The sequence below is a fragment of the Lonchura striata genome, chromosome 2 (assembly GCF_050655825.1).
Source record: "Lonchura striata isolate lonStrDom1 chromosome 2, ASM5065582v1, whole genome shotgun sequence".
Taxonomy (NCBI): Eukaryota; Metazoa; Chordata; class Aves; order Passeriformes; family Estrildidae; genus Lonchura; species Lonchura striata.
In genome coordinates, this window is record NC_140704.1 from 146,778,308 (window position 1) to 146,795,299 (window position 16,992).

General features: G+C 43.0%; 1 protein-coding gene across 26 annotated transcripts in view; it reads left to right on the forward strand.

Moving 5' to 3' along the window:
- The window catches only part of LOC110476993 (uncharacterized), a 169,232-nt gene that overhangs the window by 29,917 nt on the left and 122,323 nt on the right, over positions 1-16,992 (forward strand). For 23 of the 26 annotated variants that reach the window (XR_014953055.1, XR_014953067.1, XR_014953061.1 and 20 more), the window contains one exon: positions 8,490-8,849. The exons of the other annotated variants lie outside the window; for them this stretch is intronic. Coding sequence is in view for 3 of the 23 variants with exons in the window: in XM_085572564.1 (XP_085428690.1) it covers positions 8,620-8,849 (230 nt within the window). In the remaining 20 variants the exon portion in view is untranslated. The remainder of the gene's footprint in view (positions 1-8,489; positions 8,850-16,992) is intronic. 26 annotated transcript variants of the gene reach the window in all.

Consider the following 16,992-nt stretch of genomic DNA (forward strand, 5'->3'; position numbering starts at 1 on the left):
CCCTGGCTGATGCCCTGTTTGTGTGAGGTGCAGGGCTGGTGGGAGGCAGCTCCAGGTGAGGAGCAAACAGCTGATTCCCTGCAGCTCTGTGCTTGTTTTGCAGTGGTGGAGAGGGTTATACAGGAGCCAGACATTTTCAGAGGTCATGTTTTTTATGTTTCTATTTTTTTCCTTTTGAAGTGGCTGCAGTAATATTCACTAAAGATGGAGGTGAAAGCAGAGTGGTAAAAAAAGGGACTTGGTAGGACTGAATTGTTTTTGTTTAGCAGAATTAAAACTAAACTGGTGCATGGTCTCTGTGAGTATAATACAGTGAGCAAAACATCTGTTCATAAACACATGGGATGGGACAGGTAGAGCTGGAGTGCAGCCCCTGATAAGAATCCTTGCATCAGCAGAAAAAGGATGTACTCTTGGATATCAGCAGAAAAATGAGTCCTGGCCTGTAACTTAATAGTGTAGCTGTGTGATGCAATAAATAGAACCTTTCCATGCTGATTTAATTAAACCAATGCAACATCTATGTTTAGATGAAGCCAAGTCCTACTCTGTTACAAAATCTTTTCTAATAATAGTATTTTTTTCACCTCATGAAGGTCCCAATCACTGAGCTGCATGTTAAAGCTGCCTGCAACAGCAGGACAAATATTTCTTTGGATCTGACAAGTCAGAATGAGTCAAGATTATTCCATGGGCTTTAGTTTAATGGCAAACACTTTGTTATTATTTACTAAATATTGAACATGTGCCCTTAATAAGAAGGACCTTTCAAAAAAGCAACAGGAAGACAGAGCCTAATGTGCCAAAATGTTTCTGTGCTGGTATTCCCAGTGCTGTTTTGAAATCTTCACCTTAGTTGCCTTTTCAGAGCCTTGTGCCAAACCCAGAGCACGTGGGGCTTCTCCTGGGCTCCACGGGGATGCTTGGACCTCAAGCCAAGTGTGACAGTGCACAGGAAAAGTCATTACCACTGGGCTTCTGTCCTGTTCTTGCATGAGGAGGCAGCCACCAAGGATTCAGCTTTTAAAGGAGCCAGATATTAAGCTGGAAATGTGTCAGTCCTGCAAGGGGTGACTTAAGTTCATTAAAAAATGTCTTTTTCCTTCTTGGCCTTTACCCCCTCGCTGCTTCTCGGCAGCTTTGTGCTGATCTGCTTTGCCCACAATAAATGCTCCCAGCAAGAGCAGTGTGTGGTTTCCTTTGGGTTGAGGAGCTGAGATCCAGAGGGATACAGAGAAGGGCTCAGGAATGTCCCCTTTTGGCCAGCAAATCAGTTTGGTGTTCGTGGGGCTGGCACTGTGTTGGTCCAGTGACACAGGGATAAATCTTCACCAGCACTGGAGCCATTGGCTTAGTTTTTGTCCCACTGGTGCCTTCAGAGGACCAAGCCCATCATTCCAGCTCCACCTTTTTGGAGCTGAAGCAGGGGCAGCATAGATGGCATAAATAAGGACAATTATGGCATAAATGGGTACAATTGCAAATCCATTTTAATAGAGGGATTTCAGGAGTCTGCAGAGGTGGGGGGTTGATGAAAGCAAATGTCAACTGTGACCAAAATGCCTGGAGTTGGTTGGTTTTATCTTTAAAAAGTAAGGGGCTATGTCTTCTGTTCTGTGGTTTGTTTTTTGTTTTTTTAATACCATCCAATTAATCTGTCTCTTATCCACTTTTATAATTTTAGCACAAATCCTTTGCTCCTGGAGTGATGTAGTCTTGTGAGAATTTCAGCATTTATTTGACTACAAAGCATGTTGTTAGCCTGCATGGTGACAGCGTAAATCCTGAAGGCTTAAAGAATAGGTCTAAGATAAAGAACTGAAAATGTAATGAGCAGGAGGATTATTTTTGTAGCTGGCATAGTGATTTTTCTTTCCTTTCATTGTAAGCTGGTAACTAATGCTGTAGACTGAAAATCATAAACAAAAGGTATCAGAAAGAGGCTGCAGGTTTCAGACTGAGCCCTGCTCTGGGAAGCTGGGATGGTTCATGGTGACCAAGCCAGGTGTGGGAGCTGTGGGTCATTTTGGCCAAGGCACAAAGTGAGTTTGCAGTGAATTTTCCCAGTTTTCTGTGAACTGCAGCAGTGCCCAGCAAGGGAACCTGGCACTGGGTTGTTTGTTGATATGCAGTGGAGCAGCTCTGGAGGTGGAGCAGCAGCTCCATGTCATTCATGGGACAGCACTTTTGTGCTAGACATGGGATGGTGGGAACGCCATGGGTGACAGAGCTGCTGTGTGCCAGCATAAGGGGCAGGGAAAAGAAAGAGGCTCTTGCTCGAGCCTGCTGGCAGCATAGGAGGTGAAATGGTGCCCACCTGGGTGGGAACAGTAGGATGGAAGGACCTTTCCTTCACCCAGGTGTGGGAACCTGACTTTCCTTTTGATGCACAGGTCTTGACTTCCTGCGGTAGTTGAAGTTGGTGATAGAGATAGTGGATATAATTGAGAGCCTATTCTAAAAAAGCAAGCAAACAGAAAAAGTGCAAAAATCCATTCCCTCATGCACTTGAAGGGTTACAACTTACCTCTGCAAGATTAGCCTTGGGACCAGCATTTCTAAAAAACACCTTTTAAGCCAGAATGCAGTCTCATGCAAGAGCAGGAGGTATGAAGTGTTATCCTGAAGTGCTGTCCCTTGCAATCCTGTGTCCAATAGATCTGCAGGTCTGATTTTCCCCTGATGTACACCTCATCCCGTAAGTGTTTGGCGACTGACATCGGACTGGTCATTTTTGCATGTCTGTTACTGAGTATCCCACACTCTTGGGTCAGTGAGTGGTCAGGTGGATGTTCCTCCTACCCAAGGAGTCTGATTGCACCTCAGAAGGAGTATGGTCATTGACCTGAGCTGCAAGTGGTTCAAGGCTGAAATGGTCCTTCTTTGTGAACTTTGTTTCTTTGTGACCTTTAAATTTTTCTGGGTGAGGCAATCCAGTATCTCTTAAGAACCACACTCTTCAGTTCATTGTAAAACATCTTTTTCCAAGAGAAGGATGTGTGGAATGCTGTGTTCCATATTAGAGGTGATTTTGATAGCATGAAATAGATTTTTTTTTTTTTTTTGGTGCTATCACCTAAGTTGGGAAACATTAATGTCTTGAATACTATAAAAAGGGGAGTTAATATTTATCTTACAGTTTGTTCCTTTAGTCTTTTTATGTAACAGTCTACCATTTATCAGGAGAAATCTCCCCCCGCTTCTCCTTAGGGAAGGTTTTCAAGATTTTTTCTCTTAATGTATCTGTGTCAGTTGGTGCAGGCGGAGAATAAGGTTATGAAATTTTGCTTTGAAAATGGTCCAAGGTGACATCAAGTGCTTAAAATGTCAGATTGTGTGACATTTGCTTAAGATTTTGCTTTTTGTCTTCAAAAATAGTTAAAAGAATGGGGTTAATTGTAAAGCATCTCAGCAGTTCTTCAAATTGTAGCATCCCAGCTTGTGATCCTCATGTGGAGTCATTTTGCGAAGTCAAAAGAGGATAGTCATGATCTGCATTTTGTGTGAGAACTTGAGCTGTAAATACACAGCCTCTTGGTCTGGTTCAGTCTTGGGTGTTGGTTCAGGTTGGTGACCAGACCCATCCTGAGTTTGGGTGAGGAGTCCTGGATGGATGAGAGGGACACAAATTTATTTGTGTGATGATACCTTCAATGGAATAGCTGGACTTGCACTTTAAAATGCACACTTCATTGTGAAACTGTTACAAGAGTTCTTGGAAGCATTTTTATGTTGCACTTCATGCCTTATTAAACAATGCATCTTTGGACAGAGTGTAGGTTGGAATTCCCAATCTACCAGACAATCCTTCTGTGCTTGTCTTTTTTCAACCCTCCCCTTTTTGTTGGAGTTTCCAGAAAGGAATTGATTATTGGGATGAAAAATGGTAGGGTGTGGCAAGATAAGTGGTTCTTGCCTTCATCTTGTTTTCCTCAAATACTCAGGCTTTGGATGTGCACGTGTCACAGACTGGTGGAGCATCTGCAGTGCCCTCCCCTCATTAATTGTGTCCTGGCCATAGCTGCTTTATCTTTATGGGGGAGCAAATGCCCCAGCTCCAGGGACTGCCTGAGATGCTGGCCAAGCTTGTGAAGCCCTCAATAGCAGCCAGGTTATTCCAAAAACTTGGTGTTGCTGAGTGAGGAGAAAAAGGCACAGCAGCCTTTACAATTTTTTCCTCTGTGTTTCTTTGGGAAAGAATTGGTTTTGTTTATTTATCTTTTATAAGGACTTAAATATTATGGACACATGATATAAGAGATTGTTAACTGGTGTCCTGCCATAATACCATAAAGCAGACAAGTTCATGTTTCCCCACTGGTACAAAACAAAAGTCCTGTTGACCCAGAACTCTGTGATTTTACTGCTCTCACTTCTATGTCAGATTCAGTCAATAGCTGTTCTAAAATTTCATGCCTAAAAACAAGAAGCCAAGGAGAGGTTTTGGAGGTGGCTTGAGCTGATTTATCAGCTGGATGTGATTGCAGGGGACAGTCTGGGCTTGATCCTGTCCTCTTCCTTCCACCAGTGGTGGTGCTGAGCCTGCTTTCTCTTGTGGTAGTTTCTCTTGCTGAGTCTTCAATCTCTTGTGGTAGTTGAGATACCCATGGCAGAAAACTGCTGCCTTTTACGAAATACACCTGAAGCTATTTACTAGAGAATTTAATTTGTAAAAAAGCAGAAAGGTTGAATTGTTTTCTTTTTTTTCCTTTCTATTGGGTAACATTGACCTTGATAAGCAGTCTCAGTATCTGGAGATGTTCTTTTGCATGGAGATGTAATAAAGCCATTTTGGGATGCTCAGCTTGTGTTTAGGTGGGGACTTTGGTGTTGGCAAATTGAGCACATGTCGCTATTGGACATGAAGTAAGTACACAAATGCTTAGCAAGTTTAAAGGCCAAAAAAGAGAGTGTTTTATTTGAGCATCTGATATTTATAGAATTCCAGAGGTGACTGTGGATTGGAGAGTGGAATTACCACCTCTCCAGCCACACTGGTCAAACCAGCAGTCTATCAATTCTCTTCTCCCACAAAGAAGAATGCAAAATTATTATTTACATGAACAGTGCATGAAAACTCTAGTAAAAATATGTAAACAGATCAGAAGGCTGAAGTTTTATGAGAACTTTAAGACTTTCAAAAGGACTATAAAAGAAAACACTTTTAAAAATCAGGCCAACAAGCACATGCTGCTCACAGTGCCTGGTGGCAGGAGCAGAAGACATGAATGCCCCAATTGCATTCTTGCCCACAATAAAGTCACTGCTGGAGCTTACTGCAGTGATCCTGAGGTTTAACGGGTCCCTTACTGCATTTAACTCACATGGCTGGGTTATAATGAACATGTTAAAGTGTAAAAAAACTCAGCATTTTCCTTCAACTAAAACACAGGCACAGACAACATCCCATGTTTTTTAAAATGAGCCATTGCACTTGGGACTCTTTAACATTCAGAATTTAACAGGTGGGACTCCTCTCTTCCTCACGCATTTTTCAACTAATGAGGAACAAGTCTTTTCACTCTTTTTGTGTGTTTATTAATCATTTGGAGTCTCTCTGTTGCAGGGCTCACTTTGCTCATTGCTGGTTCCCTGCAGCTCGTGTTGACAGGTTCTTGCTGCCCTTGGAGAGCAGCCGTGGCTCAGCGTGCTGCTCTCGTGGAGAGGGTGATGCTCTGTTTGCTCCGAGCTGACACGTGCTCAGTCTGTGGTGTTTCTGTGTGTGAGTGATTCAGCCCTTGTTGTGCACTAGTAATGGAGTAGTTCTTGTCAAGGGATGGGGAAGATGAATGTGTTTTTCAAGTGCTGGCCCACGACTTGAAAAATCCGGATGCGCTTCAGGGCTTTGCTGCCAGCCTACTGCATGACCTTCAGTGAGTAGACCTCTCCTGTTGGGTTTGGAGAACGCTCATGGACAGTCTGCAAGGAAGGCCCTCCCTCCAGTCTGAGGGGGAAGCAGAGTGATGTTCTTTCCAGCAGGCAGTGTGCTCAGTCTTAAAAATCTTAAAAATTTTAAGGGTAAGGTCCAGAGAACCGGAAAGTTCAGGCATGTGTTGGGCACAAGGGTTTGAATTTCATCTGCCTCTCAAACAGGGTAGCAATTAGACAGTGTCTTCTCCTTACGTTGGGGGGTGGAAGGTACTGAGGTTCCTCCATACCACAAAGGAAGGTGCTTGAAATGAACATTAATCATCTGCCATTGGTTTATCTGTTACAATCTGACTAGAAAAGCCCATATGTTTACGTAAAAGCATAGCTTGTGCAAGATGCTGGTCACTGAGCTCGTGCATAGCCCATGAGTCCTTCTGCCATCCAGCTGGCCTTGAAGGCGGATGATGGGAGTGCTGTGAGTGGTGTGATATATGCAAGATGGGAGGGAGATATAAAAGATATAAAACAAGAAAAAAATATTTTGCTTGCTGGACAGTGCGGACTGCTGGGCTGGTCTCCCAGGAGAACTGAGCAAAGTATGTATTGACACATCCATGGTGGAGCCTGGAGAGAAAGCCCTGCTGGGCATCAGGCACAGCGCAGCGAGGGGCTGGGTCGGTGGGACAAGTCTCATTTTTCTGGAAACAGAGATTCATCTCTTGCTTGCATGCTCATATTTTATAGGTAATTAGTTTATGGAGAAAACAGTTAGCTCAAGGATTTTGGACAGGTGTTCTTGCTGTAGAGAAATAGGTTTTAGAGGCATTTTCCATGTCATAAAGTTATCAAGAGTGGCTGAGATTGGTTGTGTAATTAGTGAGTAGGAGTTATTTTGGGAGATTCAAATCCTTTTCCAAAATGTTTTCATCAGCTCAGGGATTTGGGTCAGACCTTTTTCAGCTTCAGTTCATTTAACTGGGGGAAAGTAGGGGAATATTTAATTTCCTAACCCTTCCCATCACTGGGAAAACACTAGAAGCAAGGACAAGGCAATTCAGATTTATTTTTCCAAGAATTAACAGACTTCAAGTTTACAGACTTCCAGTTGCCTTGTACCGATTTACTAGCTGAGTTTTGTAACAACAAAAACACGTTGCAGACACACCAGATTTTTGTGGGTTATGGTGTTGTCCCCACAAGCCAGCTTAGCCTGGGTGGTGCTAAGGTAATGGTTCATCTTTCCTGCAAAGAAGGCAAATTTGACTGTTTTCCCAAGGGAAGAAAAAGTTTTGGTTCAAAGTAGATTTTGTATGTGAGGTGAATTAACATGATCAAAGTCAGTGGACTTTTATTTCAAATAAACATGTGATTCTCCTAATCAACCCTTTAAAAAGAACATCTGGGGGGAAAATGTCAGGGTTTTGTACATTTAATTATTCACTTGATTTTTCCCTTTTAAATATCTGATGACGTTTCCGCTGTTTGAGGGTAGATAGGACTTTATTGACACAATTAGCAAAACAAATGATTATCACACCTTTTCCTTAGCCCTGTCCTATTTGATCTATTTGCTTGCACTTTCATTACTCCTTTGCTTGGTTACATTACACACAATGTTATCACCTTCCTGTGCTTCTGCAGCTAAAACAAAGTGAAAAAACCTCTTTGGCTCTCAGCTGCTCTCTGCTGTTTTCTTTTTACAGATGAACTACAAAGCAATGTCAGGCAGAGTTATTTGAGTTTCCTTTCAGCACTTGCTGGGCATTATATCCAGGTCTGGCACTTGCCTGTGTTTATGCGACAGCTTTCATATTTTAAAATAACAAACAAAAATCCCAGCAACTACTCCCAGCACAATTAGTAAGATCAGATTAAAAGAACTGAAAAAACAAACAACCAAAACCCCTCAGATCCCGATGGGTTTACATATGTCAAATACTAGAATCTTTATGACTAATTCCTCGGGCATTTTGAGCCACTTTGCTGGGATGTGTTTATTTTCTCTGCAAGCAGAGGTGGGAAGTGTGGCTATGTCTGGTCGGAGGTCACAGTGAAGGGCAGAGTGTTTCTGCTGTGTCACTGGTGGGTTGTGCCAGACCTTTCTGTGGGTTGCTGGAGGTGTGATTCTCCTGGTGGTGGACAGACTTTTCCCACTGAGGTCAGGAAGGCAGATGGTGCTGCTGGCCTGCTGCCTCACAACTCCTTCCATCCTTCTCCTCCCTAGTAGTGAAGATACCTTATTAGGTTTAGGAGGTGTGGCAAAAAGGAGAGGGGAGGAAAGCTCTGACAAAAAGAAAAAGAATAGTTTTGGAAAGATCTATTGGTTAGGTGAGAACTACTTCCAGTTGCTGGCTTGTCCTCCTCCTCCTCCTTACACATCCCCTAGAACCTATGAGGCATCTGGAGGTGGTGCTCTATGCTGTGTCTATGCTCGCTGTTACATTAATTTAAATAAATTGTGCAAATAAAAAAAAAAATAGAAAAATAAAATAAAAAAAAAACCTAAACCCCTCATTCTGTGCAAAAATAAATCAAAAGATTGGAGTTTCCAATCCAGTTTTTTGTCCAATGAGGTAAGAGCTGTTGTGTAATGGCCTGTCCCTTTTTTCTCTCTGAAGGTCCCAACCCCATGTGTCCCACTTGTCTGGATTAAAATTTGAAGTCTGGCAGTCTGGTCCTTTTCATAGCTCCAGAGGATTTTTGGGAGCATGGGATGCATGGACCTGTTGACCCACAAAACTCTGGAGAATGTTGGCTGTGGATAAAAACATCTGGAAGTTTCTACCATCTTTTTACCCTGTTTTTCCTGGATCAACCTGTGTCGTTTGTGGTCTTGCCCTGAGGATTATAGCATACAGTCACTTACTGGAATACCTTTCCATGCATCTTCTTGAAATGGAGCCACTGCTTTACCCAGCTGGAAGATATTTTCTCTTCTCCCAGAGCTTTTCCAGTGCAGCAACACTCCTGTCCATCAGGTACGTAAATGGTTTTCTCATTGATTCCCCAGTTTGCTTTATTGATCTTCAGTTCAGCCTTTCTTTTTTTTTTTTTTCTCCTTACTAGCTTCTGCTAAAGATGAAACCTTCCAAAGGCCCTGGTGCCATACTCTGAGGGTGACTTTTCCTTGTTGGGACAGGCCCAGTTTGAGATGTAGTTCTTGTGGAGCAGTAGTGTCAGCCTGTAGTGTGTTTGTAACCCCCAGTTGCCATCAGCCATGTGTGGATCAGCTTATTTGGCTTCATCATCTCATTTCAAAAAAAGATGACACAAGTGTTAAATACATTTTTTTCTCTTCTTAGTTCAACAGAATTTCTGCTGAAGAACATAATTTTGAGGATGACTTAGCCCATAAAAAGGGAGATGCCTTTAGCTCTAAAATTAAATTATTTCTATATAATATAGAAATGTATAACTCAATAGCATTAGTGATAACAACCAAATTTGCATTTTTAGAGTCATTTACAATGAATTAGATGTTTTTGTGGAGGTGACAAGTCTTTTTTCCATTCTTTCTAGCATAGAATTTAATAATTTTTTTGGTGTCTGGGTATCAACTTGCTGTGAAAATCATTCTTTTTGACACTTGTGCTGGCTTAGTCAAATGCTCAGGTGTGCTGGTGCATTGAACAGATCTCTCCTTCTACAGAATGGGCAAAAAATTAGCTCTCTGTCTCTTTTATTTTCACCATACAAAGAGGAGGTGCTGAAGGAAAAGGGCTGAAAATGCTTTGATATACATTTATTGTGCATTCCCCTCAGCATTTGTGAGGCATTAAAAGTTTCACCTTGCATTGTAAGCACAATTTTTTATCAAAGGAAGGAAATGAGAGGGGTAGGGTGGATAGAGCATGTTCAGTGGGAAATATAATCAGTTGCCTTGCTCTTCAGTTTGACCGTGACTCGTAGGGCAGATGGAGATGGTAGACAGAGACTGGGGATAAAGATGTTCTTTGCTTTATTAATGGGCAAAATCAAGTGCTTGCTGTGCTTGTAAGAGAGGCTGGAGCTAGCAGCAGGGATTTGGAGGTGGAGGTGGAAGCAGCATCCTGCCAGGCTGGTGGGGATGGTCCATGTCAAGCCCCTGCAGTGTAATCATGTGCCAAGGCAGAGTCTTGTCCAGCAGCACTGCCTGGATACTCAGTCCTTATGTGTTCTTGGATGGACTTTGCTGCAGATACATCCCCTGGAACCAGCTCTTCATTTGCAGATAGTTTTCCTTCCTTAACCTGAATTAACAGTTTTCCCATAACCAAAATCTCTAGTGTTTTATTTAACTAGCTCCTAACAACTTCTAAAGCACCTAAGAAAGACAGATCACTTGCAGTTGTTCTTTTTCTCTACAATTAAAGCAAACATCATTGGTATTTAATTTTTTTTTTTGTGGTCAGCTGTTTGATAAAGACACTGCAAACCAAATCTCCCCCTGTTGCTGTAAGATGTGAAAAAGTCCTTTACCATTGCAGTAGAATGAGCTTTATCTTTTATAAGTAACTGGGACTGAATGGGGCATCAGTTGCTCTGCTCTGGTGCTGCCAGGCCCTTTGGTGCTTCTGGACACTGAACAAAACCTGCCTGTAACCTGGATAACCCAGAGCAGCCTTGGGTGCTTGACCTCTGCATTGTAGGGTCTGCACTGACAGTGAGCGAGGAGAAAAGCCATGGTAGATGTACCCTGAATTTTGTGTTCTGCATTGCTCCTTGCAGTGTGAATCCCTAGTCAAACACAGTCTGGCAAGCACCTGGCATATCTGGGATACCTGGGAGCAGCCCAGGAATTACAGCTTGGCCAGGAATAATGTTTCAGTTGTAAATGTGCAGGAGGAAAAATCATCTCAGGTTTTCTTCAGAGCAGATCTCACCCTGCATAGATTTGGGGCAGCTTCAGAGGGTAAGTAGGTTAAGGGCTTTGCTGTTGGTCAGCATAAGCATCCAGTCAGGGGGGCTGCTGGCTGCATCCCTAAGTGCTAATTAAAAGATGAACTCCATTAGCATTCAAGATATCTGCTGGTAAAGTAGCAAATATTTGCTTTGAGTCAGATTACAGATCCTTGGATCGAAACATCCTTTAGGGGGTTGGTCTGTACACAGATGCATGTTATTAATAATAATTTAAAAAATACAGAAAGCTTCTATTTGGCTGCCTCTGAGGGTTATGTATGTGGGTGTGTGTTTCAAAAGCACATAACTGATTAGAAAAATCATTGGTGATCTAAGTCGGTATTAAGGATGGTTGGATGACAGTAAAAAGCAGCCCTGGCACATTGCAGGGATGTTCTTGTCATGACTAACCCCTCTCACCCTCACCCCAGTGGAATTTTTCAGTGCCCAGCACAGACCAGCACTGAAATTGCAGGTTTGCAGAAGTTTTTAAATGTCTCCCCAGCTGGCAGCAAATTAAGGAATTGCAAGTATTTATTGGTTTAAGGATAAAACATAACCTCAAAGCAATAAAAAAAATGACAATGAGGCTTTTTAAAGGGAGTCTTACTTTCTTTATGGTTTTGTGAGTCAAATATGTCAAAGCCTGACAGAGGAAGAGGTTTTAATCTACAAGTGCTGTCTCTTGCTTGATGGTTTCCTGCTTCTAAAATTACTTCCAGGTTTTTTGGAATTGGGGCTGAAGCTAGTTTCAGCTTTCAGTTTGTGGGCAACCTCACCACTTCAGCAGGCTGGATTTGTGAGGGTAAGGGGCATCAAATGCTGGTGCTTTTAAAGATTCTTATTTTGGCTGCAAAAGTCCATTTGCCACTTTTAAAATATTTATAGCTGAATCTTTGGATTCGCATCTTTTGCTTGAGGAAAATGCTGAAGCTAGCGATGCTGAAATTTTGCTTTGATCTTTATTCCCCTGTCCTGCATGGGGAGTTTGGAGAAGAGCGTGCTCAGGGTGAAGAATGGTCAGTCCTGCACAGGCTGACTTTTGTTCATCGTGCAGCAGTGACAGTCAACAGGAGCAAAGCCAATTAATGTTGGGTCTCAGTCCTTAGTTTATGTTAAAAACATCAACCCCTTTGGAAGCCTGCATTTTCTCTCCTTTAGGGCTGTCTCTCCTTTGGAGCACTTATTGATTGCCATTTTTGCCCAAGCTTAGTGCCCTTACTGCAGGGCATGTAATTGGAGATACATTAGGCCATGTTTTTGTTTATTTCTATAAGTAAATAAATATTTATATATTTTTAAATATCTGGTATAATCCTCCTAGTATGTCTTTAATGATTTTCTATTGATTGCTTTAAGACCTTGTTTGGAATTTTGTAATTAACCAAAGCATCCCATCATTACTTTTAGAATAAAAATCTTTCGTTATGTGTGATTTTTGCTTTTCCATGAGCACCTGCATCTGCAGTGCTGACATACTATGCATAGTAAATACTGAACTATCTGCTGATTTACTGTGCTCTTCAGGTTGCAAAGAAGCAGTGACCTATCACGAGACATATTGTTAATGCCAGCAGGAAAGCAAGAGGTGTCTGCTTGGCTTCTGAATCCTTTGTATTGCTTTGAGGGGTTCTGTGCAGAACTGAAGGTGTCAACAGGCTGTTTTCTGGTGCTCCCAGCTGCTGGGCAGCGTTATGAGGATTAGCATTGAGGAACTCTTAGCAAAATTTGTCTCATGCCACGAAAATGTAAAGCCTCCAAAGCTGGCTGGCATCCCAGGGCTGTGAGAGGCCCTTGGAGGGGCTCTTGGTAAAGGTGGCAGGATTTGCACCATCCCAAAGCTGCGAATGGGACATGATCTGAAGACTTTCTGATTAAGTTTAATATTTTCCAAGCTGGTTTGGTTGCTTACATAGGGCAGCAGACAAAAACTGCTGAGCAGGAATGGCTGCTATGAGGCCAGTCTGCCACCATGGGAGGGAATCTGCCTAATCTTCTTGTCCTGAAGTATAGAGCCCAGTTCAGAAACACAAAATGCCATTTTGGGCAATATTTTATTCTCAGGGTGTTTCCTGAGCTGGAATCAAACCCATCCTCCTACCCTGGCAGTGTTTTGGGTATCCTGGGATTTTGCTGGCTCTACTTTTGCAGGGTACCATCATTGTGCTGCTTCCTCTTTCTCTTTGGAGTGTCAAAGCCAGGAGGTCAGGTTAGAGACCTGGGGCTCCAGCAGCAGAAGTAGGATGTGCAACAAACAAAAGTACCTGTATTCATAATGATTATTGTAGACAACTTGGGGAAGGTGGCACAGCTGTGTTCCAGCCCTAGTGCCTCTGGATCTCTTACTATCCCAATTAGAAGTGTATCTTCAGCCCAGGCTCAGCAGCCCAGTTTACCTAGCTGGGGGCATCCCTGGGGAGCTGAGTGATGCTGGAGACCCTGCACTACCCTGGCTTGGCCCCCTCCACAGCTTGGATGTGCCCTCCTGCCACTGGCAGCATTCTTGTGGCACGTGGATGTGGAATTGCCATCATCCTCCCCACTGGCACCATCTCTTGGCTTTCATTAAGCTTTTGCAAAGAGCAGCTCTTTGTGGTGGCCACTGTGCTGTTTTATCCAGGGCTCCATTTGCATCAGGTGGTTTTTGTTTGACCTTTGCCTTGCTTAAAAATTAACTACCAAGGTACTAGGAAGAGAAGTCATTTCCCAGATAAGTATTTTCCCTGCTCTTCTGTAGTTCATGGGGGAGCTGGCTTACTCTGCCTGTGGATGACTAAGGAGGAAATTCTTTTTTGGTTAGGATAATGCTGACAGTTCACTGGAATTTTTTTTATCATGGGTTTATCACTTCCTCCCTACAAATTCTTATGTGCAGGGCAGTAAAAAAAAATAGTGGTGACCAGAAGTTATGGAATTTGCCTTCTGTGGAAAAGATGCTGAACAGGTAAATGATGCTGTCAGGTTTGCCATGGTTTATGTGGAGGATTTGCTTCATATCCAGTTATATAAACAGGCTGGTTAAGATACATGAATATTCTAGCAGCTATCATCATTCAAATATGTTTTTTTAATGTTAGAGTTAATTAATGCTCATATCTCTTGAATATAGGTGAGTGTAAACCTGCTCATCATTCAGTTGGGAGGAGGTTTGGATTTATCACTTGTCTCTCAGAGAGATGGCAAAGTCGAGTTTATGTGTAAGGGGTTTCTGGGTGACCTTGTTAATCTCCCTACCTCCCTTTTTTTTTTGTAGAGGGGATCTGGATGTGTGTCTCTAGAGAAAGCAGATGGAGCTTGGCCAGAGAGACTCTGCCTTTTGGTTAAACATGTATGTTTTGCAGTGTTTGCTTCCTGGTGGTGCTCAGTGATTGCACTGTTGATCTTTCTGCAAAGGCTTGACACTATTGCTGAAAAGCTTTGACACTGCAAAGCATTGTTTACTTATGAAAGTGTTATTATGTTTTGAATATCTATTATTCATCTCTTGTGCTAAAAGTGACATTATGTCATAAAATTGCTCTTAGATTTCAGAGCTTTGAGGAAAAGCTGTGTTTTTGTCCCAGACTCTCTGTGACAGTACTGGAAAGTGCCTTAGCCTTTGTATCTCTGTAGACCCCTTTTATGAATTGTGAGTGACAGCAGGAAAGTATAAAAGAGTGCAGAGGAGCTGGTTTTGATGTTTATAAAGGGCTTTGATAAAAGATACAGCACACAGATTTGATATTATTTCCTAATTTTGACTTTTTAGGAGCATAAAGTACTCAGATCCAATATTTATGTAAAAAGGGAAAGCGGGGGCTGTATTTCTTCTTTATTTTCTCCTTTATTTTTCTTTTTTAGGGCCAGGTGAATTAAAATAGAAAAGTTTCTCTCTTCTATGCCCTAGTAAAATTTTCTTCCATGAAGCATCAGTAAAGCCAACTCCATGAATGTGTGGAGGATGCTGGAGGAGACCAGCTGCAGTTTTGAAGGCTCCTTGTTTGCAGGCTTGTGCCTTCAACCTCCCAGCTATGGCTGGCTCCAGTGGACCCAGCAGCCATGGTGATGTGCATGGTGATTCCCCAATAATGAGGAACGAGAGTCAGAGAAATAAAACACAGAAAAGCTGGGGCAGTTCCTCCCCTTTCTCTGAGTCAGATCACAGTAGAGGCATCTCTCTAATAAGCAGATTTGCTTCCTCCACAGAGATGCAAGGCTGTGTGCTGGCTGGGTAATTGCAGTTTTACTGATGAAAGTACTTGTCATTATTTCCAGTTTTCTTGGTGCAGTCTCCTCCTTAGTCTTGTCTGCCAGCATGGCTGGCTTTTGTGGTGGGTCTCTGTACTCCTGCATATGAGCTCCTGCATATTCCCATGCATATAACACATGAGGAGGCTTCATGGCACTTTCCATGTGTGTGTGCATAGACACATCAGGATAGAAAATATGTGTGAGGGTGGGTGTGGGCTGTTAGTGCATGTGAGCACAGACATTTCCACGAATGGTCCATCATCTATGCATGGGCCTTCATGCTGGAAGGTGAGTGATGAGTGTGCAGACTTGTCCTTGAGATTCACCTGATGACAAAAGTCACCCTCTTGCTTGAAACATCACATTTTCTATTTTATTTGGGCTAAATGCCTTGAAACACCTTGTGCAAGGGAGTCCTGCTATCCCTTGGAGAACCCCAGGATGGAGCAACATTGCTGAGTCCCATCTTGCTGCAGTGAAAGAATAAATCTTGATGGGATAGGCACAGCAGCAGCTGCCGGTGGTGGTTTTGAGTTCTTCGGCAACATCCAGTCATCCAAGGGGCTGTTCAAAGCAGGTGCTGGTTTGAGGTTGCTGAACTTTACCAAAGACATCCCAACTCTCACCCATCTGCGGGGAGTAAACACTTTCTGCTCTGTTCTTCATGCAGGAGCTTGTATGCGAAACCATGAAAACAAAGGGAATTACCAGCCTTGGGTGGTCACTGGAAGTGTGTTTGCTTGGGTGCTGTCTCCCAGCCTCTGCTGTCCCTCTAGAAGATTGCCTAGAGGGACACTGAGGTCTACAGGGTGAGATGTTAACTTGGGATCTGTTGTCATAGAGCTGTGCCTGCTTAGTAGCCTTGCATCTTGTGTGCTCCTTTGTGGTGACGAGTCCCCAGTTGCATTCCAAAAGGAGGACTCTGGTCACACACGATTAAAGGGGATAAAGAACAGTCTTATTTTCTGCTTGCCTCACCCATGAAGCTGTGTAACACCATAGGTGAACAGCTGACTTGTTGGACTTGGCTATCTTATAGCAGTAGTGTGTCAGCTTCTACAGGTGTCTTTTCAACTTCTGACAGGCTGTTCAGTTAGGCAAAAAGTGTGGGTATCCTTAGTTCTTTTGTAAGGTATGGGAGGACTGCTTTGTTCAACTGGAGTGAACCACTGTAAATGGGAACAGCTGTTGCTGAGTCCAGAAGAGATGAGTCAGAGTAGAACTTGTTAAGCTGAAGTGCCAGACACTGTGTGCCCCACCTGCTGCACTGGTGTTGGGGTGCTCTCACTGTGCCTTGGGGTCTGCTGTTCAGCAAGTTGGGTGCTTCCATTGCATTTTCAGCAGCAATCCATATGCATAGCTCTGGAGCACAGTGGGGGCCCCCCAAAACCCAGGGCTCTGTGTCATTGAGCAGAGCTCTGCCAAAGTGTCTGATGAAACATGGACCTTTGCTGGCAATAGCTGCAGTTCCTCTTCTTTTTGAAAGAAGCTAGGAAAGGGTCCCCAAAAGAACCAGTGGAGAAAGCATCCAGATGAAAGATCTGGTAAGTCTCAGTGTCCCCTCTGTGGTGTTTTCAGGCTCTTCTATAATCAGCTGTCATTTCATGATCTGGGCATATTGGACTTCAGGGAGTATGGATTGAAACTTAAACCAACAGTGATTCTTCTATAAATATTTAGCTCACACTGTTTAGGAGCTGCTGGGAGTTGGAGACAAAAAATAGTTTAAAGTTCATGACTGTCTGGAAAAACTATGGGAGGAAGGCACTTGGTCACCAGATTGCCTGGCATGTAGGTTTTGAATAGCTAATCCTCTTTTTTCCCCCTGCATTCCGAGGAAGAGGATGTGTTTAAGGATCATTTGGAGAGGCATAAGGTTGCACTTTGCCATTGCTTACCTGGCTGCACTGGGGACTCAAAACAGAGGTTTTCTTCAAGAGAAGATCTGGTATGGAGTAAATGGATGGTGTACCCTGGCAGTACACATCTTTTCAAATTTCAACTGGTCAT